Raw genomic sequence first — 26,684 nt, 5'->3', positions numbered from 1 at the left:
GTTCCTCCTCTATTAACTAATTTCTGATGACTCGTTCCAGTGTCAGGTTGGAAAGGGTATACGAGAGCGCGTCTTCTTGCCCGAGACCTCGTCGTATTTGCAATTTTCGTGAAGTCTCTCTCGCTATCTTCACTTTGCTCTTGGTCTCAGCCACTGTTATCCGCACCACGCGAATAAATTTGCTAAAAAGACGCAGGGTGTTGTAAGGTAAGATCGATCAACACTGTCGTAGGCTTGTTTGTAATCTATGATTAGCTGGTGTACGGAAATATTGTGCTCATAGCACTTTTCCAACTGGCAACGAATAGTAAAGATTTGATCAGTTGTTGATCTCCCTCTCCTGAATACGCACTGGTAATCTCCTGGGGCTATTTTGAAGAATGCTTCCAGTCTCTTTGTAATGACTTTAGCCAGTATCTTACAAGTTACAATGAGCAACGATATACCCCTGTAATTTGCACAGTCCTGGTTTGACCCCTTCTTATATATAGGACAGCTGCTGCCAAAGATGACTCCCCTGCCAAAATTATATTACATGACTTCATTTGACGCTCTAACCCAACGTCACTTTTACGGTCAATATTCAACTCTGAATTGACTTTAAATTAACAACATTTACCATGAGAAATCCACGTAGCGATTAATCTAATTAATTAATTAATGTCAATTAATTACTCCACTGTATCGAGACAGTTTCTATTTTAATCTTACAGATGGCGTGGTAGTATTTTATTCAAAAATTTCGTCTCATAGCTTATGGAGGGTAGAGGTAAAGAGGACCATCTCATATGGGGACTTAGCTTAAAAACTGTCTGCTTGTAGACGGTAAATTATAATCCAAAATTGACCAGAATGGCTCTCCTGTCGGACGAGATATCATATGAACTTAGTTATTTTAGATAAAGTGAAGTATGCAGTATTAGAATTGGTTAATTAAATTAAATTAATTAGTTAATTAAATATTGCTATACAAAATCTAAACTATTCACGTAGTACAAAATAATTTTGTAAATATAACCTAGAAAAACTACTGTGAGATAACGCTGAATGTTAATTAATTATTGTGAATTTGTAAGAAAGTGTCAATTATCAATTCTTTCTTTCTCTGTCCTTATTCTTAAATTTCTAACGCTTTATTTAAAATTTACACTCATGCGATAGTAGCGCCTCCCTAACGTAAAGAATTTGATGGATACTTTCTGTAGCATAGAGATGGTTCTCCTTTCCTCTACCCTCCATAGCCTAGACAATTTTTTTCTCGAATAATAGTCGTTTTCAATATAAATTTCTTTTTTCATCAATATACAGTACTATTTTTCAAATATTACATAATGTCGCAAACAAAAAGGATAATTTCCAATTTTGATGATTGTAGTCAATGTATGTATTCAATATTATTTGAATGAATTTCATCAAATAAGGTGTGAATCAAATTTAAATCAATTTGAATCGAGTACGGTCCTGTGTTATATTAAATAATATGGTTTATTTTTCGTGTCTAGTCATTGCGTACTATGTGTTGCCTATTACTAATAAAGAATCTTAAAAAATATTTTTGTCATTAATCATAACTTATCATAAAAGTATTATCATGAAATTCTCAATTTATCTGCAGTTATTTACAAATTTATTCAGATATAAAATTAATTTGACAGCATTAAAGTATTGCGTCCGTTTGTTTATATTTTATGCACCTGCTTAAAGCTATTATTTGAAAGAAAGAGAGAGGTATGACGATTAATGAAAGAAGAAAAGAGAACAATGTTTTGTAGAGCAGGTGTTCTACATATTAATTAAACAAATCTGTTTTCTTCTATGTTAAAAAATATTTTTCTTATGTCAATAATGTGAACTGAATGTAAATAAGTTTATAATAGTAGACATAAAAGGCGTATATATTGAATTAGATTTTTATTTATTGACATTTACAAAAAAGTAAGTGTATTATTTTAGTGTACGCAGCGATATTTTGTCTGATTAAAGTTTTTTTAGCTTCCTATAAACATGCAGAATGCCTTTTAAACTAAAACTAAAGAAGTCCCGACATTATAGTGTAGTTTCAAAGTCACTATTTGTTATATCTGTTGAAATACTTGATGGAACTACTGTGGAATGTACTCTGTCTTCAGAAAGTACTGGACAAGATTGCTTGGATGTAGTATGCCAAAAGCTAAGTTTAAATCAACCAAAATTCTTTGGACTTCAATATATTAGCAGAAACAGTGACAGTAACTTATGCTGGTTAGAATTAGATAGACCATTAAAAAGGCAATTGGATAAGTACGCTAAGGGCTTATGTGTTTGTTTACGAGTGATGTATTATGTTATATCTGGTGTGAGATTATTTAATGATGAAGTCACAAGGTATGTACTTGAACAACAATACTGTACTAATTTTATTACCCCGTAAATATAGAAGAAAAAACTTATAACAATAGACATGTTATTAAATGTCTTTAATTTGAATAATTCATTTTATACTAAACCAGTAACAAATTCCTCTGCATGTTTAAAGTTTCTCTTGCAAGATAAGTTTTGAGTTTTTCCAATCAATAAGAGTCAAGTTAATAATATAAGTAATTGGAGTCATCAATTATTTGGTTTTCTACAGTTCATTACTCAATTATTCACCAGTGTGAAGTTATCCATGGATTTTTACCATGAATATATTCATGGTATGAATTCATAAAGTTGAGAGCTGAAGTGCAAGGTTAATTTTGAAATTGAAGTCCAAAAATGACTTTTTGGAGTTATAAAAAATATTTATGACACAATTTCTTGTTAATATGTTTCTTATTGAGTGTCCTAATAGTTGAAGAAAATATGAAAAAAATTTGCGGCTTCGATTTCAAAACTAATGATATGCATCAGCGCTCAAACGTAAACTTTATGAATTTTTTGGCGTTGTAAAAAATACTTGCATCACTATTTTTGATCAATTGTTTTCTAATTATTTGAACTTTGTAATAGTTGAAAAATTTCTCTTAATTTTTGGGCCTTTGGTTCAGAATGGTGAAATATGTACAAAAACATGTGTTTAAAAATGTTTTATCCATTTAACCTCACTTTTCTACATTATTTAAAAACCCACTTTGTGTATTATTCTTTTATTAAGTCAAGGCATCATAGCTATTGCCTTTGGCGTATCAAGTTACACATTGTTACAGTTTAGAAAGATATTGTCTTTAATAAATTGTATATCTGTTGGTTACTTCACTAGAAAACCTCTTCAGTCTGTCATTATTGTAGAAATGATAAATGATAAATGATAAAGGACCATATGCAGAATCATTGAATTTTTTAGATATTTTGTTGTTGTTATTAGATAAAATTAAAAATTCGTATTAATTATATATACTTGTGATTAGAAGAAAAATCAAACTAGTTTTGGTTTTCAGATATCACTATTTCCTTCAATTGAAACAGGATGTAATTGAGGGGAGAATATCATGCAATCCTCAACAAGCTGTTGAATTAGCTAGTTATTCCATGCAAGCTGAATTTGGTAATTTTGATGCTGAACGACATACTGCACACTACTTAAAGGATTTTCAACTGTTTCCAAAGGTTAGCTGAAAATTGGTATTTCGTAACGACTTCTTTTTTTCTAAAAACTCCTTATCTTATGAAATTATAATATTTATATTATTCTTATGGATGGGATTTTATTTTTTTGTAGACTTTTACAGATTCTTCCCTCCTGGAAACCCTTACAGAGGCAGCCAGTAGACAACATGCTGCACTACATAATTTACCTCAAGGAACTGCTGAAGAGTATTATATTTGTGCCTGTCAACGTTTAGAAGGTTACGGACAAGAAATTTATGCTGTTAAAGATCAAGAAGGAAATGATATTTTGATAGGAATTTGTTTAACTGGTGTCTATGCTGGATATCCTGGAAAGGAAGGACGACATTTCAGGTAGAGACAATATTTTATAATTTATTTCAAACTTTTTACAAAACTAAATATAGTTGTATAATACTATTTAGGAAGACTGCACATTTAATGATGTTCCCAAAAAATGTTTTTTATACTAAAAATTCATTATAATCAATCCAACATCCTAATTTTAGTAAACATTATGAATTTTTAAAGGTGTTTAATGTGTTTAATAGTAAATCTTGTATAATAAATAAAAAAATGATGTTATTTATATGAAATAGGTATTCAATATATTCTCTGGGTGGTTTAGAAGATTAACCTGGAAATGAGAGAAACTAATTTTTGGTATACAATAAAAAACTTTCTTTTTGATAGCAAATGATTGATTTTTAGAGCTACTATTATATTATTGTTGTTCTGGCAGAAGTCCAAAAAGACACTTTTGCAGTACAACAGTATGAAGGCGCTACCAATATTGACAAACAATTATATGTAGGAATTAGTGAGTTTTGTCTGTCTACGGCTAATTTTAAATCAAATGGTGTGAATATATGAAATAGCTGAAAATTGAACTGCCAGAACAACGACGATATTTGTCATTCTGTCCGTTTTTTACTTATCAGTAGGATGTTTTCGTTTTTTGAGTGTTGAGAAATTTTGAGAGTTTTGTCACAGAAATTAACCATGTGGTGATCTAAAAGATCCTGCGTTGTGGAACATTGCTCTCAGTTTAACACTACTATTTTTGAATCTAATAGAAATATTATGTAGAACAGATAAACTAATTTGTGATTGTCTGCAGTATGCTGAATTTCTCATTTTGTACCATATCATATAATTTGATAAATTTTACAGGAGCTACGGACCTGAAAATTGTTAATCTTTTATAAAATAATCATTTGTAAACTCAGCATTTATTTTATCATATATACTTCTATTTTAGATTTTGATTTTGAGTCCAGATTTTAATGTAGATTTTGGGTTGAGGTTTTGATTGAGATTTTATAACTTTTGTTTAGTTAATATTTTATTGTATTTTTGTATTGATAAAGTTGTTATTTGTTTTTTAGTAAAAGTGGTTCATAATTCAGGTTTACTTTTTTTGTTATAGTTGGTCAGACATAAGTAATGTTATTAATCATAAACGAGATTTCACAATCGAATCTGTTGGTGGTACTGAAAAAGTTGAATTTCAATTCAGTGATGTGGAAAGCGCCAAAAACGCTTGGCGTTTCTGTGTTCTCCAGCATATATTCTTCAGACAGTATGAAAACAATGTAGATAATGAGAAAGCACTACCTAAACCACCCGTTTTTCAACAAAATGAAGTAAGTAGATTGATAGTGGTGTAATTTCATTCTGTTTGAAAACAATTTTGATTTTCCTATAAGTAGAGATTTCATTTTTCAAAATACTCTGAGAAGAAATCAAAACTTCGTCTAGAAAGTATTTTCGATGTAGGTATATACCTATATATTTATGTTATCTGCAGCATGTTGAAGTTCATGTTGATCTGAATTGAAACTAACGTGTGCTGAAAAAATATCGATAAGAGTAAAAGACTTGAAATGTGATATTAGTTATTGAGGAATTTCTTTCCATTGACATTGTTTTTAATCAAGGTAAAATGTCCTCAAAGTAGTATTATGGCAACTACATTTAATTGTCGATTAAACATCTATTGTAAAATGTCTAAAATTCCCATCAACAACAAATAGCTTTAAAGTACTAGTCACTAGTTCTAAATTTTAAATAAAACACATTGTGAGTCAGAAAAGTCATTCATTCATTCCTGTAGTCAGGAAGATATCAATGTAGTGAGCTCCAGTGTTTGCTATTGACTCAAAGCTGATGGGAAGTGTTGAATAAAACTTGTTGAAATAGGCAAGAGTAGAGTAACCAAAATTATTGAAGAGGATAATATACCCACAAGTAAAAGAGTACAAATGTCTTTTATTGCCCTGGAGCTTTTCCTATAAGGTATATCTCTTCACTAGCTCCCTCAAAGCACGGTCGTATCAGGAGCAACTGATGAAATTTGATCTAGCAGAATCAGTGTCTGTGAAGAGTATCAATAGATATTGTATCTATATGAGCGAAAATCTAACCTTGAAGCTAGTACAGATTCTGGTACTAATTAGAACTCTGAAACTGGAAGGTAAGCTGTAGATCCTGAAAACAGCTCTAGCTAGGGGCGCAATAAACCTTAACGTAACCCCTAATCTGCATCTAGATTAAATATTAATTTTTCGAGGCTACATTATTTCTAATTAATAATGAAACACTACAAATAAAGTTTTTCTAATAATTTTCATTTGGTAATATATTTTTTTAGGATAAGTTGAGACAAAAAGATAGCTATGAGGATGTAACAAATACTTCTTTACAATGGGACAGACCTGTCTCATCTTTGCAAAATTTAACGCATCGTGCACAATCTACATCTTGTTTAGATCTCAATAAACAGACTGACGTTGATACACTCAGGAGTTTTCTTCCTTCATATCGTCCTGCTCCTGATTATGAAACTGCCATACAACAGAAGTACAGAAATTCATCAGGTAAGAATCTACCTTTTTCAACAAGTAAGTTTTAATACATTCACCCTTATTGGGCGTTTACCTTGTCAGCATTATACCTGAAAATCTTATTAGTAGAAAAACTATAACATTTTGTCTCTGCTGGATACTTTACCAGACCATCTGTTTTTTTATGAATGATAATTGAGTGCTTTTTCTCTTTTTATTTATGTCATACTTGAGTTGAACCTTGATCTCTTGGTTGAAATATTCTCAAACTTTCCGTATTGTCCATCCAGTTACTCTATTTCCAGACAATCTTTATTTATGGAATTCAAACTGCACTTTGATAATTTTTTATTAATATAGAAATTTTGGAAAGTATATTATCTGGGGTTGATGATGGTAGTTTAGCTATCAAAATATACACAGTGTACTTGTTGAATATTGGCTTAGTGGTAGTAAACTAGTTATAAAAACTACAAGAGTTCAAAAGGTAAATGAGTTTCTAACAGATTTTAGATTTTAGGTACTTGTTGAAAAATCACTTGCGTTTTGAAATGTTTCACTTTTCATATTAAGTTACATACTGCTACTGAAATAATAATATATAGTATTGTTTAGATGATTTGCTGTATTTTTTTAGACATTGCACTCGTAAATGTGAATAGTTCATTTTTTTATTCGACACTAATAATTTTTATAATTTTAGGTGCCATAACTTCTCGGGGACCATTACGGAACACACATCCAATTTTATACAGTTCTCAACCAGAAATACATCAAAGTGATACATATCCTACACATCTCCACTATCCAGATGTGACACACAATAATATTGAACAGAAAAATTTGTTATGTAATAATGCATTTGGACAGTCACAGATTGTAGATAACATGGGTATGCTGCATGTATACAAATCTCCACCACCATACCCAACTAATAAGATAAGTTCCAATTCTACACCAGATTTGGCCGGAATGTCTCAACAGATCAAACCTCATACAGGATTTGTCAGTAATATTGTTAGTGGATCAAGTCCTGACTTAGTTTCAGGAGGGAATTTATATTTAAGACAGCTTTATCCTGGTCACTCCGCTCATCCCGTCCATAGGTATGTAATATGTGTTATAACGATGTCATTCACCTCAAACCCACTTATAGAATATGAAATAAAAATTCAAATTTGAACAATTCAATATACATGTAATTATGAACAAAGTGTCTAGTAATCTTGATATATTTTGGCGAGTAGATTCTAATTTTACCTAGATGATACTTGTGGGTAATTAAATAGCAATTTTTTTTTGAAAATATCGAACTATAGCAGTAATATATTTCATTTATTGCAAATAAAATGCATTAACAATAACATGGAGATGAAGTTTCCTTAGTCAAAGTTAAGGAGAAGTAGCCAAAATGCTAAGTCTTTGTTTTTGGTTGTTTAAAGTTGATTCACTTCAAATTAAAAAAATAATTTGGTACTAAATGTACACAGAATCACCATAAAAATCGTCAGCATTTGCATACTTCAAGGCTCTGGCCATTTCTACGATAGTTCTATTTTCACGCTCTTCCGCGCCATTTTATTCCGGCGTATAGGGAGGTCGTCAGACGTTGTGGTGTAACTCCATATTCTTTCAGGATGGCCGAGGGTACAAGCTTTCCTAGTACTTAACGCAAAGCCTCTTTGACTGCAGATTTTTCCCTTGTAACCAAACAATAGCAGTTCTTGAAAAATGGCTTTTCATTAAGATCAAATAGCGACGACCATTAAATGATGGATCGAATGGTCCATATAAATCACCCGACCACAACTCACCTGTGGCGGAGGCTTTTACTCAGGTTCCAAACCTTGACATCTAGTTCAGAATCAAGTTTTGAACAGACATGGCGCTCATGATACAGCTGAAGCATCTTGTCCTCATTCACACTAGCACATTCAGTGTCAATTGATTCAAAGTTGCTATTCGGATTGCAATCGTGAGCAGTAAAGACAGAGACGAGGTTTTGAAATATGTTGGGCACATACCATACGTCATTAAGCGTGAATATTCTTAGCTTTCCACAGCCATAGTCGGCCATTTCAATTGTCCCACTGCCAAGAGCTTTGATTAATTCCTTTCCCGCAGCTTTGACAGTAGCATTTGAAGTTACTGGAAAAAGGCTTATAATCAGTGAACCAGTTTAAATTTGATGTAATGTGATGCGTTACTCCACCACTGGTCATTTGTGATAGCCATTTTGATGTCACTGCTAATCTAGACTAAAGCATTACGGGAATCTGTTATATTACCTTGTGAGCTCTTTTGTTCACTCTCGCCACAATTTCTTATTTACTGGAAGCTCTCAAAATGTTACTCCACCGCCAAAAACATTGGACAGAGGATTAACAAAATGGTGAAAGGCAAAAAACGTATGTCTTCAGAGGCGTATTATGTTTGACAAAGTCAAGAGCCTTAAGAGGTGTAGGAAGAAAACAAGCTTTTTGGTCAAGAAATATTTGTGAATGGACCAATTGATCCATTCAATTCAAACAATCTGATAACTATGCTGATAAAAATGGTTACACAATTGTATATGTTTAAGTTGATTCTATTTCAAGTTAAATTTGCTCAAAATATGTTATAATTTGTAACATTAAATTTTAAGCTTTTATTTCACATTGTTTAGATTATAATTTTTTCAGGTGATTCTGTTTTATTGTTTTATAAAATGTTAATAATGTAATGTTCAATAATATTATTGTATTCGTTTTGTAAGAATAGATAGGTTACTTGTATAAATAGGCAACCCTGTAAAGTGAATGCGAATAGGAGACTAAAATAATTCAAAGAGGACTATTGGTGTTATCAAAGAATTCAGTAGATGACTTTTTATAGCAGCCATTACTCACACTGGATCTATATAGCATCCAGTATGTCTCATATTCTTACCGGTAGAGACAAACAGTGACAAGTTAGACGCTTTTCTGTTTGTCATTCTCATGGTATTTCCAGTATCTGTCATGAAACATGGATCTTCAATAACAAATAACATGAAGATTTCTTTCAAGTGAAGAAAGAAAAAATTGTTTCAATTTACATGAAATTGAAAAATTGTTTTCATGCAGATCTTGATTTCATTACAAAATTTTTTTATTGGAGATGGAAGTTAGCTCTCATTGAATTACCAGTGACTCATCTTGCCCTAAGTATGTCCATCAACCAAAGTTAAATATCAAATTTGTGGTCAATGTTTTCTTCAATTGTGAGGGCATAGTACGATTATAGTTTTTTTAAAGAATTGGTAATTACTAATTTCACAGAGGGTACCACTTTCTTCTTCATTATGAAAATGTGCCTTGTCATAAGTTATTATTGAAATACGAATTTTTGGCGACTAAGTTTCCCAATTTGTTCACAACCACCTCACTTATCACAATTAGTACATGTCGTTTCTGGCTTTTGTGTAAATACTGCTTGTAATAAAACCCTTGTTTAACATTGTGATTTCTCCTAATCAAAAACATTGTGATAGAAAAAAGATTTAGCATGTCTCATGTACTGTCATCATTGAAATTTTTTCACTCGTCATTAAATGAATAATAGTATTAATCAACTTTCTGTAAGTTTTTTCATATATTTTGAAGCAATCCCAAATTGTGCTGAAACATCATAAAGATATTTCTATAAAAACACATTATTCATTAAATTCGATACTAATAAAGGAAATTTTTTTATAAAATGTTTTTATTGATATAATGGTATAAGTAAGAAAATAAAAAAATGTCAAAAAGCACTTAACATATTAAAACGATGAGATAATGATAATCCTTTTTTAAATTTATTGTAACACCTTTGATAAATGTGTTATTCATCCTTCAATTATCTCTACAAATATTATCAGTAATCAATATAATAGTAAATTTCCTAATAATAATGTTTTCAGTAATGATAAATCACTAGAGTTGACTACATATTTTGACGTTTATTAGATTTTTTTATAACAGATCACATAGTTATTTGCCACCCCAACACGGTACATATGAAAATTTAGCTTCCATATTTAACAATAATATGTTGGGTAGGCCCCAAGCAGTGATTGTAGAAAATCCGAATATTACGAAGCACATCAAAAAGGTCTACGATGAACATGGAAATATCATTTACTGTATGCCAGCTAATATGAAGCAGATATTACAAGAAAACCAACTACCAAGTACCGGTAAGTTTAATACCTATACTGTAAAGCTACAAATGTTTTGTGTTTTATTCACCATTATGTATCTCCTCTCCGACTGAAGGTTCTTTTATGAGCTCTTCAGAAAACTTTTTGGTGTAAAAATATTAGAAACAACAGGTTCGTTTGAAAGTCAAAAACATTTTTTCTACATTTACCGAGTTAAAGATATAAAACTGAGGATACAATATTTTTTTCATTTAGTACAATCAGCAACGGAGTTACAATATTTTATGAGATAATCTGATGGATTGAGGAACTACTGTCCTACATTGGCGTGATAAAATTTGATCTATCGATGGATTCTACCTAAATTCCACTTATTATGACTTAGTTACTTTCAATGATGTCAAATACGTTTCCGTTAAATCAGCTGACCACTTCTTTTGTAGTCTTTTGGTATTGTTGGGCTTAAGTATTGGTTGTAATAGGACATTTGGCTGATTTTCTATTCTGTCGTGGTGCTTTGTAGTTAAGATTTTGATAATATCTTTCACAAATGGTATCCCGAGATCTTCATGCAATGTTTGGCTCAATACATACCAAGATGTGTTATTGAGCATATTTGATTTGTTTGCGCATCCCGATATTTCTATTCCTTATTACCATATTAGTTGGTTGGAAGTTTCATAGGGTAGGGTCTTGTTTATTTATTTAATTTTAATTATATTTGGAGTTATTATTAATTTGTAGTACTCCCAAATTTTTAATTTTTTTGCTGTTTTATTATTATTATTTTTTTAGGTTTCGTTGTTACTAGAAATCAGAATGCAATGGTAGCTCATGATCATCATAATTCAACAGAACCCATTTACGAAAATATTCCTCTACCGTGGCAAAACGATGGTGAAATGAGAGCTAGAACACAAAGTATCCATTCTGCGCCCGAAATAAGTCAAGTTGTGAATCATTCTGTAGTCAATGCAGTGCAGTCTCAATTACAGAAGCTGAATATAAACAATCAACGAGGTAATATATAAATAGAGAAAATTATAAACGAAACATGGAAACCATTGGTCGAAGTGATGATGAATAATATCTAATCAATTAATTAAGTAATTATTGTTTTTGTAGAACTTACCTGTTATGTTAAATAATTCGAAAATTAGAATAATCACCATTTTTTTTTGAGAGGAGCAGTCTTTTTCCGTTAAAATTAATTAATTAAACAACTTGATATATAACGTGAGACTTAATTAAATCGATGACTAGATAAAGAAATCAATTTCAAAATGTTATTTTAAAGTTAAAGTAAGTTAATTTGATCTCTTTTCTGTCAACTTTGCTGTTAATTCATATTTCTAAAAGCTATGAAGAGAAAATAAGGGAAAATTGATCGAAATGGTGACAAATCAAAATAAGTGGTGAAAACGTTCATTAAAAGAAGACTAATCTATAAATGAATATTTTATTTTGTCAACTTTTTAGACCTTTTCATTTGTTTTTGTTGAAACATCGTCTTGATTTTAGGTCTGTTTTTGATAGAAAATAAGATTTAAAAAAACAGGTCCAAAATTTACGGTCTTAACAAAATATGACCTGACATTAACAATTTGCATGATTACATAATTCAATGGATCACCCACAACATAAATATTCAAATAAAAATCTGTCTTAATCATAAAAGAATCATTTTTCCTTAGCTGTTATGTTTCAAAATATGTAATAGCCAACATTTAAATTATCTGTAATTGCATTAAAGTTTATTAAATAGAACTCCCATTTTAGGTCTTTATCGAACTATTATTATTGATTGTAAGTTTTTTTTATATTTCATGCTTTGTTAATGCAATTTTACTTTTTTTGTCGTATTGATGACCTTTTGATCTCCAAATACTGAAATTTTTGTCCTATGTAATCACAATCATTACAAGGTACTTGATATGCAATATTCTTTATTTATTATAATGTTATTAATGTCATATTATATAAAATTAACAATAACAAATAACCAATTTGGTCCTTAAGATACTTTGGCTGATAGAGCTATCCAACAATAAGATTCTGAATTTCGATGCATTAAAAGAAAATAATTATGTTAAAAAACACTAATCAACAAAATATAAATCATTTCTCCTTACCGTATGTACAAGGACATTCCCAACAACTATTGAATTATTTCAATAAATATGATATTAACACAGCGCTCAATAAGTCGAGTGACTAACTAAGAAAAACATATTTTTTTCCAAAAATCGATTTTATTCATCAATGTTATCACAGTGGTTTTTTCTTCGGTATATGAGGCTGTTTTTCCTTGATTTTTGCATTCAAACGATCCAACAACTCAACAGCATAGTCGGATAGCAGTATTGTGTACCGAGTTGAGAGTTTTTAGTTAAACTTCATTTGCAGACATGTAAATGAAGCTACCATGAGGCTGAAATTGTATGAATGGTTCACAAATATTTTTGAATATACCCTGTATTATTTTTAGTACTTTATCAAAATAAAAGTGATTCTGTTGAAGTACAATTTGTTTGCGATTCTGTTATACTATCTTGTATTATCTATGCTATATCGGGTTACATACAATATTTAAACATATTAGGGATATCTGGATTGTAGTGTGTAACACTATCTATATTAATGTGTTGTTTCACACACAACAATAGAATATTGTTTTAAAAACTAAAGTGTAAACAATCTATTTGGATATGATTGATGGGTTTGTACATTTTGCAATTGTTTCTTAATATTTTGTAATTAAAGTTGCTTAACCAACTCCGCTTGACTTAATCTTTGCTAAAAGGTTATGTGGTGAAAACCACAAAGATTTTCAATTAAGGTTTTTTTTCGGGCACATCGTTAGTAGAGATTTGTAAAAATGGGTATGTGTGTGTAGGAAACTATCAAAGTTTATTGGTAACGACATTCACGAAAACCTTCAAGATTTCCAAGTTTTAAATTATCAGAAAAAAATTTGTATATCTAGTGCGCTTGAGAGTATTTGTAAGCTGTTTCACACAACTGAGCATTTAAATAAAAACAAATATGTGCACATTTGTTCTTATATATATATATATATATATATATATATATATATATATATATATATATATGTATATATATATATATATATATATATATATATATGTATATATATATATATATGTATATATATATATATATATATATATATATATATATATATATATATATATATCTATGGATAAATGGAAACAATGTCAGATTAATAGTTACAACTTTTGAATATCTTGGAACAGTAACAACAGATGACGGCAAAATCGAAGCGGAGGTTACAGAAAAAAAAATAAAAAAAAAGCAACAAATATGTACTATGCATTAAATAAAACAGTTTCAGTAAGAAGGAGATATCAAAGAAAGTTAAACTATACAATACATTAACAATTCCATCACTGACGTATGGAAGTGAAACGTGAGCAACTAACAATAAAAGAGATAGTAGAGTAAACGAAATTGAGATGAAATACCTATGAAAAAAGAAGGAAAAACTAGGATGGATAGAATAATAACTGAAATTAAGAGAAACAACTTACAACAAGAAACATTCAAATAAAAAATAAATAAGAGAATCTTAAACTGGTTTGGACATTGAACAGTGATGAAACAAGATGATTAACAAAACGAATATGGAAAGCAACAATTAAAGGAAGAAGGAGAACAGACAGAAGAGACCAAGAAAAATATGGAACGAACAAATAGCAGATATAGGGAAACAAAGGCCACAGACAATAAATGATGATACTATCAAAGGACAGGAAGGGGTGGAGAAAATGGGTTAATGGAGAATAAATACATTTCCAACGCCCTAGAGAGGACAAGAAGGAAAAAAGAGAAGAATAAGAAGAAAACAGGTTGGAAAAGATTCGTTCTAATTTGCGCGGTTATGATTCATTACTCCCCGCACTTTCCGAATTAAATAGTACCTAACTAAAAGTTAGGTAGGTTTATTGGTGTTTCAATATCTGGTTAACTGTATCTTCTTTTCAGGTAGCAGAGAAAATCTTTACGTAAATATCGACGGTCTTAAGTCTTCCTCAAAAACTGATCTAAATACTCACAATTCTAGTACTCATAATCTTAACGAGAGTGGTAGATCTGGTCAATTATTCGACAACAGTCAAATGTCAAATATTCAAAATGTGAGCGATTCTTCCAAAGTCATCGATACATCGTACGTTAAACCTTCCTCGAGTTTAAACACAACGAGAACATCTTTTGAAACGAATAATAGTTTAGGAAATGATAATTTCAACGATAGTACGTCCACGTCTAATACCAGTTCGACTAAAACAAAAAAGAAGAGATGGGGTATCTTGATGGGAAGGAGTAAATCGGGAGAGAAAATTAAGAGTGCCACTCTGGGTAGAGAGAAGAAGAAAAAAGACGAAGATCAAAATCAGGGTAACAATAAACATAGGTGGTCTACCGGATTACCCAGATTTAATCCATTACCGCCGTCTATAAGTAAGGAAACTATGGTAAGTATATTTGAGGCACCTAAAATCAAAATCCGCCAAGTCCATATCAAGAAATTTTCGGAAAAGTGGAAAAAACTATCACAAACAGACCAATCATAAGAAACTATTAATTTTTTACCAAAAAAATCAATAATTTTTATTTTATAACAATGTATGATCGAGAGTTTCATAAATATTTAGAAAAATTTAAAATCAATATTTGGAATTGTCGGATTTTGATACTAGATTTGCATTTGACGGGATTTGAAACAAAAATAAGCTTTGGACGCAAAGGGTTTGAGCTATACTAATTGTAATATCTGTATCAATTTCCTCATCAACAATAATGTTTTCATCTTCATTGTTGATATCTTTGGCTTCATTGTTGAGACCTTCGGCTTCTTGTCTCGTGGTTTCTCCACTCTTGTCCAAATGGCTTTGTTAGCAGTTTCGCAACATCCTTCATTTTTGCAGTTTTAAGGCTAACCCCCTTGTTGATGGCTTTTGGGTTTCTGTGAGATATATTAAACTTTGGTTTTGTGACAGATTTTGCTTAACAAGTTTCAGTTCTATAAAAGACTTCACCCTGGACCAGAATAATACTTTTCTTCTTGATTTTTTTTGATGGATTGAACTTGAAGTGCCACAAGTTCGTTTTTTTTTTTGAATCTTTCAGATTCAGACTTCCAGTCTTTAATCGGGATAGTGACTACAACATGATGAACTGTTTCCCTAGAACTTCTTTATACTCTTCTGAGTTAAAAATAGCGTCCTTCTTTTTCAAATCTTTCTCAATCAATCCAAACACCCTGTGGAAAATAAAACATAACGGGTAAACAACACGCAGAGGATCATGGGTAGTCACGTGACAAAACTAGGCGCTCTTATTGGTCGATTTGGATTTGGCGGATTTTAAAACTGAAAATGGCGTAATCGCCTTTGGACTTGCAACTAAATCTCAACTCTGACCTCAAAATACACTAGGAAGTGGTGGGATTTGCTACAAAATAACAGTTGTTTTTAATTCAGTATGGAAAAAAATAGGGTGCAGAAACAGGTGTGTATGGATAACCCATCAACTCCCCTTATTGGTTGAAAATTTAATTGTTTGAGTATCAGTATTAAAAATTCCATTGTCATTATGAATGGTTCGTTTCTTCTTTGACGTTTTCCGAATTTTTTCAACAAACTGTTGTGTATTATTTGAATTTCATACCATTTTTTAGGTTAATTAAAGTTAAGAGAGAGAGATAGATTAACTATCGTATTTACTTTGTAAAATATGTTCAGTATTTTATACCTATGACGTCACGCAATTTAGCGGCCTTACTACCAACAAAATTTTTTAATTCCCAATAATTTTTTTCTCTATAAATATTGATCAAAGAATTGAAAAAATAATAATAAAAGTTGTATAAACTATCCCAAACTATTTTTTTCTCAAACCATGCAAGTACCCTATTTAGCATATTTTATCTTGTTATACCATACTTGAGTTGAGTAGTCCTAGAGATTTGACAAAGTCTAGTGATGTTACTAATTTAACCAGAATGTTTCTCATTTTATTCGAGTATAAATATTTGTTATTAACAATTATTATTTTACATTTTATTGAAATGTTGAATTTTAGTGCCAACTTTTGGAAAATAAATTAGCAGATAGCCAATTATTTTTCGAATTTGATAAAATTCCGAAGAAAAAACAAAACGCCGAGTTTAAAACTGCTTTACTGTCTGAAAATGCAGCTTTCAACAGATTTAAGGATGTGCTTCCTTATGAAGATAATCGGTTAAGGCTCATACCTACGAAAAATAATAAATATGGTTACATTAATGCTTCTCATATCACAGTAAGTATAATAAAATTTGTATTTTATATACATCTTTAAAATAAACATAACGATTATTTAAAAAAACTGGAGAATTAAGATGAATTCATTCGTTGATCATCAAGGTTTGGTTTATATTCTTTTGTTGTTTAATCTGTAGAGATTGAATTATAAATCACTCAATCGAAATAGTACATTGTACAGACTCTCAGTTTTACAGACCAAAACCTTCATCTTTAGTAACTTGAATGAATCATCAATGACTTAAACTCAAGCCAAATAAATTCATTCTTTCATTAAATTCCTACCATGCCCAAATTAAAATAAATAACTCAGTATGTCAGTACTTATGCCATCTGGTGTTGGAGAGATTATACCGTAAACTCATTCTCAAAATATCTATGGTAAGGTACGGATGGTAAAGTACGGTGAGTTTATCAAAAATCAAGGAACCTGTTCTCTGTAACCAAGTACATCTTATCAATGAATTCTCCCAGAATTGGAATTATTAAGACAATAAACATCAAAAAGAACTTCAGCCTGGTACTAAGTAAGAAGGAAGACTATACCATGGAAGCTTTAGCTGTGGATTAAAAACTACCATAGGAGCTAACGCTGGTATCAAATCGTCACCATCGCTGTATTTCTGTCTAAGCTACGCACAGGGAGAAATATTTACTATCAAAAAATAGGCGGAAATGGATTTAGAAAAAACTAGAAGAAATGAGAAGTATAATTCACTCTGATATTCAAAAAAATTATCAGAGAATTCATCGACTCAAAGTTGATATAGGAGTGCTAAAATAATTTTAGTTAGACTTACTTGTCGTACAGAAAGGAATCAAAAGAAATTAAGAAGGCCGATATCCTCGCCAGAGCGGAAGCACAAACACCTTTAATTGTTTTTTGGTTGTGCAGGAATTTAGGAAGAGGAAACGGATCTTTAAAATCGCTGAATCCAGAAAGTATTTGAATCTCTATAAAAATAAGCTAATATTTTTTTATTGAAAATGGGTTTTTGGAAAAATTTTATGTATTTATTTCTTCATGATAATTACCATGGTTCTTGATTCACACATTGATATCTCATCGCGTCAGGGCTTGGACCGCAGTAGACCAATTGTCTTGGCTTGGCAGTCACCTCAAATATTCTTTGTATATTTTATTTTATTGTCATCGCAATTTTATTTTTTACTATAGGCAAGTGTAGGCAGCAAACAGAGATTCTATATAGCAGCTCAAGGCCCTACAAGACAGACCTTACCTCATTTTTGGCAATGTATTTGGGAAGCTGAAGTATATTTGATAGTACAGTTAACTGATCCTACTGAGGACTTGTCATATTTACCCGATGCTGGAGAGCGATGTATAGATGTTGATCAAGTATGTATATTGATATGTACTAATTTAGATTTCATCAATGATATTGCACTTATTTCAAGGATTACCAGATTTGGTGGGAGTTTTCACAGAAAACTGGACACTGTGTTACCAGTAAAGTACGATTATGTCATGTAGCTTCAAGGAGGTACCGTACCATATGGCATCTACATTATACCGATTGGGGTGATCAAGGCTGTCCTAATTCGGTAGCTCATTTTTTGGGATTTCTAGAAGAAATGCAATCTGTTCACCAACACTCTATAGGAGAAATTCCACCAGGCCACAATAAGAATCCGCCTATTTTGGTACATTGTACGGCCGGTGTAGGAAGAACTGGCCTCACCATTTTATGTGATTTATTATTATATACTGTGGACCATAATCAAGTAAGTATTTCCTAGAAAGGTAACCAAAGATGTTCTGGATTATGTCTCAATCATTTAATTGTACTGAGAAATTAACTGGCCAATAACCATACCATGATGTTCTTGTTGTTTGGTTATAACTTGGTGAGTGCTTATGATCAGTTCTCTTGAAAATTATCATGTATTATCAAAAATGGTTATCCCACATAGGTCATTACGTTTTAATATCCATTTTAAATTTTGGATTTATGACAAAAACTCACGTAGACATAAATGTAGGTAAAGCGATTTGCAACAAAATATGTCTGTACAAATTTTTTGTAAGATTGATAGGTTCAGAAATATCGCGAAAAACGTGCTTTAACCCCTTTTTTCAAATTGGCGACTGGGGGATAGAGGCGGTTAATAAACTTTTGTTATCACTGGCAGTTGATAAGACCACTTAATAAATCTTGGGTTTCTAGGATGATAAAATAAATCCAATGACCTAAACTTCAATCAGCAAACCGCATAATTATAAGCTCCGAATCGAAAAATAACTTGGCATCCTGTTGTAAAAACGATACAAATAAGTGTTATGAAATCATGTTTTACAAAGGTATAAACCAGTTATGTCAAATATACGACCCGCTTCCGGCTTCTGGGCCGTATCAATAAGACCCGTGATCGCAATGTGTCTCAGAAAGAAGGATCATGTTCTTTGGAGCTTTTAGACTTCATTCGAAGTCTAAAAGTTGGCTCAGTTGAGGAGTAGTTTTAGAAAGAATTTCTGCATTACTTGACCCTATTCAAGTTGCAGCACGCATTCTCTTCATGTTTGTTAGCATCTATTTATGTGAGCAGATGTTTTCCGTCATGAAAATAATTAAGAACAAACATCGCACAAGACTTACGAATGAACATTTCCAATCAATTCTTAAAATAACCACAACGAATATGATACCAGACATCAATGGGCTTGTTAAAAATCAAGTATCTGGATCCTCGAACTCTTTTATAACACCTACGAATTCAAAATTTAATAAATGGCCCTCTACAAAATTGAGTTTGACACCTCTGGTAAAGACTTCCAAGGCACTCATTGAATTCGTATTATGGCTTAATATATTTTTTCATATTTCAGGAGGTGTGTATACCGAGGGTTGTAGGTCTGTTACGCCAACAACGTGCCTATATGATACAAACGATAGCTCAGTATAGATTTGTTTATTCGTTATTAATACATTATCTCAAACAGACTAGGTTAATATAATTTTGTACTTTTTTTTTGTGCAATTTTATGATATTTGTCGTGTGAGACAGGATGATCTTTTAGATGTAGGAATGAATTTTCGAAATGTGATACAATTACCTTGACATTATCAAAGATAAAATTAATAATAGATGTATGGGTTCACCAAAGATAATGTCAGAATAAAGATTATGTTATATTGTAACACAGAGTTTGTACAAATAGATTTTCAAATATAATAAATCGAGAAGTTATAAAAAATTCTTATACTCTTTCATTAAATATCAATTTCGGGGCATAAATTTTCAAAAAAATAGGCTTAGTCACAAAAAAAAATAAAATGGAATGGAACCAATCTACAAAACTGTATTTCCCAATTTCGCACAATTTGGTTAAGACTTTGTTTTGGTCAAAATCTTGATTGCAGCTATTAATTATTTTGCTCCACGTTTCCATAAATCTTAACAAAAATTCTTTCATTTTCTTTTCATACATAATTAATTTTTTTTTTAATTCAACCAGGTACGAGTCATTTGGCATATGAATATGAAGCTATACTTCCGGTGTTCTGATGGTGGGTATTGATAAAATTAATAAAACTTTTTCTGTAATCACCTTCAAGTATTGACCCTAACATCAACAATTCTTTGCAAATCTACCCATATTACTTAATTTCAGCTTCAGGAATCGCTCACAAAACTAAAACTTACAATATCAATGGTATAAAATCCATTGTTAACTTTTTTTTCTGAATGTGACAGTGACCATCTTATAATCATGCGCTTTCTCACGAAATAGCTTCGTCCCAGAGCTCTACAACATTTAGTTATTATTTCTAGCTGCACCTGAGTTTATTTAGGGACATTTATTTTTATTTCTATAAAATATACCATCTTTTTATAATATGCCATTCGGCTTGTTACGTTTTTCTTCAAACCTTTTGAATATTCCTTTGTTCACGTATTGTTGCACAGTAATCACATCTGATTTATTTATTCCAACATTCCAGAAATTCAATAAAACCTCGGAATGTATTCGAAATCGTCCTCTACATATCTACACTATACCTATTAAAGTAAATTTTAGTAAATATTCGCCGGTAAGTTTTTCTTTGCTTTTTTTATTGTGCTCAAAAAATTTTCAGTTATCTTTATGGATTTTCTTTTGTTTCAAGCAAATTTTGTATGATAGTTTATATATAAACTAGTATTTTCTATTTATTTGGGGAACAGAACGAATAGAATAGAACAGATTCTTATTTGGTTATATTTTAAAAAATATAAATTAAGTTTTCTATGAACTGTGTGAAAAAAATAAAATGACGAGTAAGTAGAACAAATTTGGAGAAAAAGGAGCTTATGCTCTAACACATCAAAAAACTTATTTATATATTTTTTAAATATAACCAAATAGGAATCTGTTCTATTCCATTTGTTCTGTTTCCCAAAAATTTTCTTGAAACAAAAGAAAATTGATGAAGATAACTGGAATTTTTTATGAGCATATGATTATAATGAAAAAGCACTTGAAAATATATTTGAAAAACTAACCACGATTCCACTATTATTAGTCTGTACTGGCTCAAGACATGAAGATAACCAGTTTTGGGTTATCCAATGTAATATATACCCTCCTCGAATTCGTTTGGCACTCAATAGGTATATTGTTGCCTAACTAACATTTTGATCATTCAATAAGTTTGGGTAACATTTCAGTTGAGCATTAGATATTTTTGAGAATTTCCACCACATTTTTACCACAATAATATGTGCTTACTGATTACCCCACCAATCCAATATTATTTCAAGTTTTTCTTAATTTCATGCCCCATATGTTATTAAAATTGAATTATATTTACCTATACATCTTATAAATAATAATAAAAGATATATAATGTATTCTATTTTTGCAAACTCTTATAACATTATTATTGGTTACCTTCACGTTTAGTTGATTCAAATAACACCTACAATGAATTTTTGACAGATTTGCGAAAACAAGTTTAACTATTTTTATTTTCAGTACTCTCAATTATGGTATATTCATATATAAAACAGTGAATGAATGTTGGAATAATAATGATTTTTCTGGAAAGTTGATACTAGTGAATATTAAGTTTCATTATTTTTTTTTCACTAGTTTTAATTATAAAGTCTTATAATGGTGTTTATACACCGTAAATCTATGTTATTATTATTATTATTGTTATTAATAATGATTATTGAAGCTATAATATCAAAAGGAGTGTTCAATTACTTAACCCATACCTCTCCATTGAGCTCTATTTTTAAATAATTTTGCATATACAATCAGTCAGTTTTTGTGAGAAAAAGATAACCAATAATTATGTATAAACTTGTGCCTTTAATGATCCTCTGTTTAAACAAGTAATTGAATTATTTAATTTAGGATTAAACGGGTGTAAATACATCTACTAAAATATTATTTTTATTAGTATTTGATTTCATTGGATTATGGATTTAAAGAGAATAGCGTTCAAAATGATACAATAATATTGATGAATCGGATGTATTTCCACTGAAATAGTTTTGTTCAAATAATTGTAAAACGTCAATGTGATTTTCTAACACCCAGATTATATAAAATAAATATAAGGTTGGCAACAAAGTAATTTCGGTTTGTATAAAATAAAACACTTTTTTTTAACAAGAATAGTTTTTAATCAATTATTTATTTTCCATTTTGCTAATGATCTTTTGCCATCATTCATTCAGCTTCTTGATTCCGCGCTCATAAAATTTCTTATCTGGAAAAAACTGAACTAGGTGCGACATTTCTGAAAATTTGACCATTCAAAGAATTCTGCAAACTTCGAAATAAATGGTAATCAGATGATGTCAGATCAGTGCTGTATGGGGGATGTGGCATCACTTCCCAGCCAAGCTCTATTAGTTTCCTACGAGTTTCCAAAGATGTGTGAGGCCTTGCATTATCATGGTGGAACACCAAACCTTTCTGATTTGATAATTCTGGCCGTTTTTCTTTGATTGCTTCATCCAGTTTCATTCATTGTTGACAATAAATATCAGAATTGATCGTTTGGTTCCTTGGAAGCAGCTTAAAAAACACAACACAAAGGTATTGACAGCATGAGCTTTTTTTGTTGTTTTTCTGCTTTTGATGTGGATTGTGCTGGTTCATCGTGTTTGCTGCATCATCGCTTTCGAACTATGTGACTGTACAGGACCAATTTTTCATCACTAATGATGATTCTTTTAAAAAAAGAGTCGGTTTCATTTCATTTAAGGTGCATATCGCAAATATTGATTCTTTTTGTCGAATGAATTTCTTTCAATTCATGAGGTACCCAAATATCAAGCTTCTTAACTAGCCCAAGACATTTTAAGTGCTTTTCAATTGTGTGCAATACTTATAGCCTCTTCGCAACCTCTCGAACAGTTATATGATGATTATCACTTTGATTTGGTCATCATTAACTTCAGTAGGCCGACCAGTACGTTGCTCATCTTTGAGGGAAAAATCTCCAGAATGGAATCACGTACTACTTGCTTCTAAAGTTACGTCAATGTGACCAGTATCACGTGACAAACGGCAAAGTACAACACTAACACAAGTTAGTCAAAAAATAAAGCAACGCTCTCTATCAGTAAAAAGCTAAAGTACTTGGTTGCCAACCTTATATTTTGTAACATGGTCCGTTAAAAAGTTTTTTATTGTCATTTTGAAACACAACTGAAACAGAGTCTCTAATGGATTGCAGCAATGTTTCCTTCGCCTATTTATTTTCAAGTTCGCTTTTTCCTCCATCCATAACTAATTTTCAGTGGTCTTAAATGTACACATATCGGAGATTTCTGGATAGTATAAAATTATTTAAATATTTGGAAGTATTTGTCGAATACCCGTTACTTCATTTCAAAAATGACTTTAAATTTTGAATACAAATATGTCGGAAAGTCACAGTTTTGTACTGAAAAATGGTAATTCTGTTCTATAAAAACTCAGTGCACCGAGGACATTTATCTGTAATAGAATCTTTTACATATCATATAATGAGCCAATTATCAAATTATAAGATTATTATTACCAAAAGTAGTGTGAGACATACTTTCTCTAGTGTGTTGTTAAGATCATGAAATTAAATCATATCGGACTCTTAAAATAACACCGAGAAGTATATTTTTATATTTTACACTAAAACTATGCTGTTGTCAATTCAATACTCATTTCTTTAACACCTCAAATCAAGTTGATACGGAAAGTAAAATTCCACTATAACATATGCTATGAAGTGAATTGTGAGGATCCTTTTCGTTTTCGTAGTGGGATTGTGGAAAAATTAAACATCAATATGTACTAACTTTAATATATTCCGAGCTTTCGAATACTTATGTATTCATCATAATTTACCTTGTCCAAAGCGTAATTGCCACTCTCTCCTGTCGCTGCAGTCTTACCGTTCAGATTTCGTACAATCATTGATTTTCTTATTCCATGCATTCATGATAATCTCAATATAATCTATAATTCGTTTCTGACCCGATCTAACCTTGACGTTCTATTTGCTTTTCTTAGGACGTCCATTTCCGTGGCTTCTAATTGTTTCTTTATCAACGTACTCCTAATTATTGCGTCGTTAATATTCAGTTTCCGTTTTCTTATTTCACTGTTCCACAGTATTTAGTTATTGTTCTTGCTCTGTTTATTCTACATTTCATTTTTGTATCATCTGTCCCATCTTTGTCAAATATAACACCTAGATATTTATAGATAAAATCACTGTTTGAATTGAACTTAGTAAATAATTTAAAGGACATATTTTAAAATTGTTATTTTAATGTTTTTACAAGCAAAACAAAATTTGTAAGGACAAACCACTGTAGTTTAAAAAAAAAAATATTAGTATGTCCTCGAAAATAAATAACAGACGAATTAACAGCTTGAACATTATGTATTTCATAAAGTTGAGAATAAATATTGTTTTTGGCCAAGTTTAATGACTCGAACAATATCAATATCTGAGCTGTGATAGGAATTTCTTATCGCAATGTAAGACAATTTTTATGCTTTTATTTCATCTTGGACTTTGGCCTGAATGCAACCATAGCAATTATTGTCATTTGAGTATCCATAAACTTAACGGGGAAAACATTTTATGTTGTTAGACACAATTATATAGTCTCCAATGGATAGTGTTTCTTCCTCTGGTTCAGATTCATGGATACTATCCATTCTCTTCTTCGAACATTGGTATTAAATTGTTCAATTGTATTATCTTCACAATCTAAATACCTTTATACTTTATTTCTCAAATTCTCAAATCCTCTTTCGAACAAACGGGCTGTGATATATCTTTAATTTACATTTTACCATAACAACTGGCATTTTAAATTGAGTAGCAATTTTTCTCTGTGAAAATTCGTCCCTTTATGCAACCTTTAAAGTCCTATCTAATGTGTGATAATCTACATATCTAATATACTCCATTAACGTGGGTCACTTATACATAATTCTCTTTTCATACTTATCTGTTAAAATCTCCACTAACCGTTAAATCTAGATGAATACATTGAAAATCAGCCAAAAACTAACTGTGCCAAAGTCACTCAAAATTTCTTGATATAAAGCAGAGTACTCTCAACAATTTTTATTTTAAACCAAAGGTTACCATCAACTTGTGACTTGTGACGTTCTGTTTTCATTGAATAATTAGATTATAAAGATTGACTATTATCTTAGAACATAGTGGATAGGTAATAAATAAACGCAGTGGATTTATTAGTATAACCATTTATTAAGTCAATTACAAGAATTATTGACAAATTAATACAAATAAAAATTTTTCTTTTTCCTAAAATAAGCCAAAGTCAGACCCCGATTTAAAGTCAACTGACTTTGTTCAAAGTTTACATTTATTTCCCAGTTTTGAAAGATTAAATGATATTTTATGTTAGAACTTTAATTTCTTGATGTTTACTTAATTCAATATTAAAATCTATAAAGGAACTCCTAAGTATTTTAATAATTGACAAAAAATGTATTATTTTCATATTAGATGAAGGCAGCTGTGTTTCGTAACCTTTTGTATTATTTTTTTTTAAATTTATTATATATTTTACAGTTAAAACGCATTTTTCGTCAGAACTTTGTTTTTCCAAGTTTAAAATAGTTTTTACTTATTGCCTTTGTTAAAACTAGAATTTATCACTGATATATTTGATTTTCAGATAAAACTAATTGTCACATCGAGCTGTAGTTAAAACCAGCACTAGAAAAACTAATTTGGGATTGAAAACAAGATATAGTTTCAAATATATTTATTGAGAACCAAATAATCTTAACACTAAAGACACATTTTAGGGAACGTCGACTTAAATTAGTTGCCAATATTAATTATCAGTAGGTAAATAAAATAATCAAATAAATCAACAGAACAGAACAAGAAAATTTCAAAAAGAAACATTGTTAATGAACATTAATTAACACTCAATAAAATCTAATCAGTCAAATTTAAATTTAAAAAAGGATAAGGATCTACTTGTTAGACAAAGATAAGCACTTTTCTTGAAGAGACATCTTTTTGACATACATCCTTTCTTACATATGTATGCAGCGCATAAATCCTTGGCCTGTTCCTATGGCTGCTTCCTTAGCAATAGTGCTTAAAGGTAAATTTCTATTCGGTACATCTTCACGCAAAAATTTTTTCTTTAACTAGGTAGAACAAACCATGAAGCAACACTTAGGTTTATACTTGCAATATAATTTGTCACGCGATCCATACTTCGTTCCTATCTTCTGAAAATCCTGATCATCCTTTTGAA

At 30.7% G+C, this 26,684-nt stretch overlaps 1 protein-coding gene across 4 annotated transcripts; it reads left to right on the top strand.

Annotated features, from left to right (window-relative positions):
- The first annotated feature begins 1,663 nt into the window (after positions 1 to 1,663).
- Positions 1,664 to 26,369, top strand: LOC130902000 (tyrosine-protein phosphatase non-receptor type 14). 4 transcript variants are annotated; one of them, XM_057813773.1, is made up of 14 exons: positions 1,664 to 1,935; positions 1,993 to 2,364; positions 3,399 to 3,567; positions 3,680 to 3,921; positions 4,997 to 5,213; positions 6,221 to 6,446; positions 7,117 to 7,519; positions 10,397 to 10,611; positions 11,371 to 11,595; positions 14,602 to 15,092; positions 16,702 to 16,920; positions 18,100 to 18,282; positions 18,342 to 18,668; positions 19,771 to 26,369. In XM_057813773.1, exons 2-14 carry the CDS (start codon positions 2,012 to 2,014, stop codon positions 19,897 to 19,899), a joined length of 3,399 nt encoding a protein of 1,132 aa, XP_057669756.1. In that variant the 5' UTR covers positions 1,664 to 1,935; positions 1,993 to 2,011; the 3' UTR covers positions 19,900 to 26,369. The 4 variants fall into 4 exon arrangements, with proteins under 4 accessions (XP_057669756.1, XP_057669758.1, XP_057669760.1 ...); XM_057813775.1 differs by having other exon boundaries at positions 1,750 to 1,935; positions 10,475 to 10,611; XM_057813777.1 differs by having other exon boundaries at positions 1,806 to 1,935; positions 1,984 to 2,364; positions 10,475 to 10,611.
- Positions 26,370 to 26,684: the final 315 nt, after the last annotated feature.

The sequence above is a fragment of the Diorhabda carinulata genome, chromosome X (genome assembly GCF_026250575.1).
Source record: "Diorhabda carinulata isolate Delta chromosome X, icDioCari1.1, whole genome shotgun sequence".
Classification (NCBI taxonomy): domain Eukaryota; kingdom Metazoa; phylum Arthropoda; class Insecta; order Coleoptera; family Chrysomelidae; genus Diorhabda; species Diorhabda carinulata.
The sequence above is the reverse complement of the archived record's forward strand: the minus strand, read 5'-3'. Positions and strand labels throughout refer to the sequence as shown.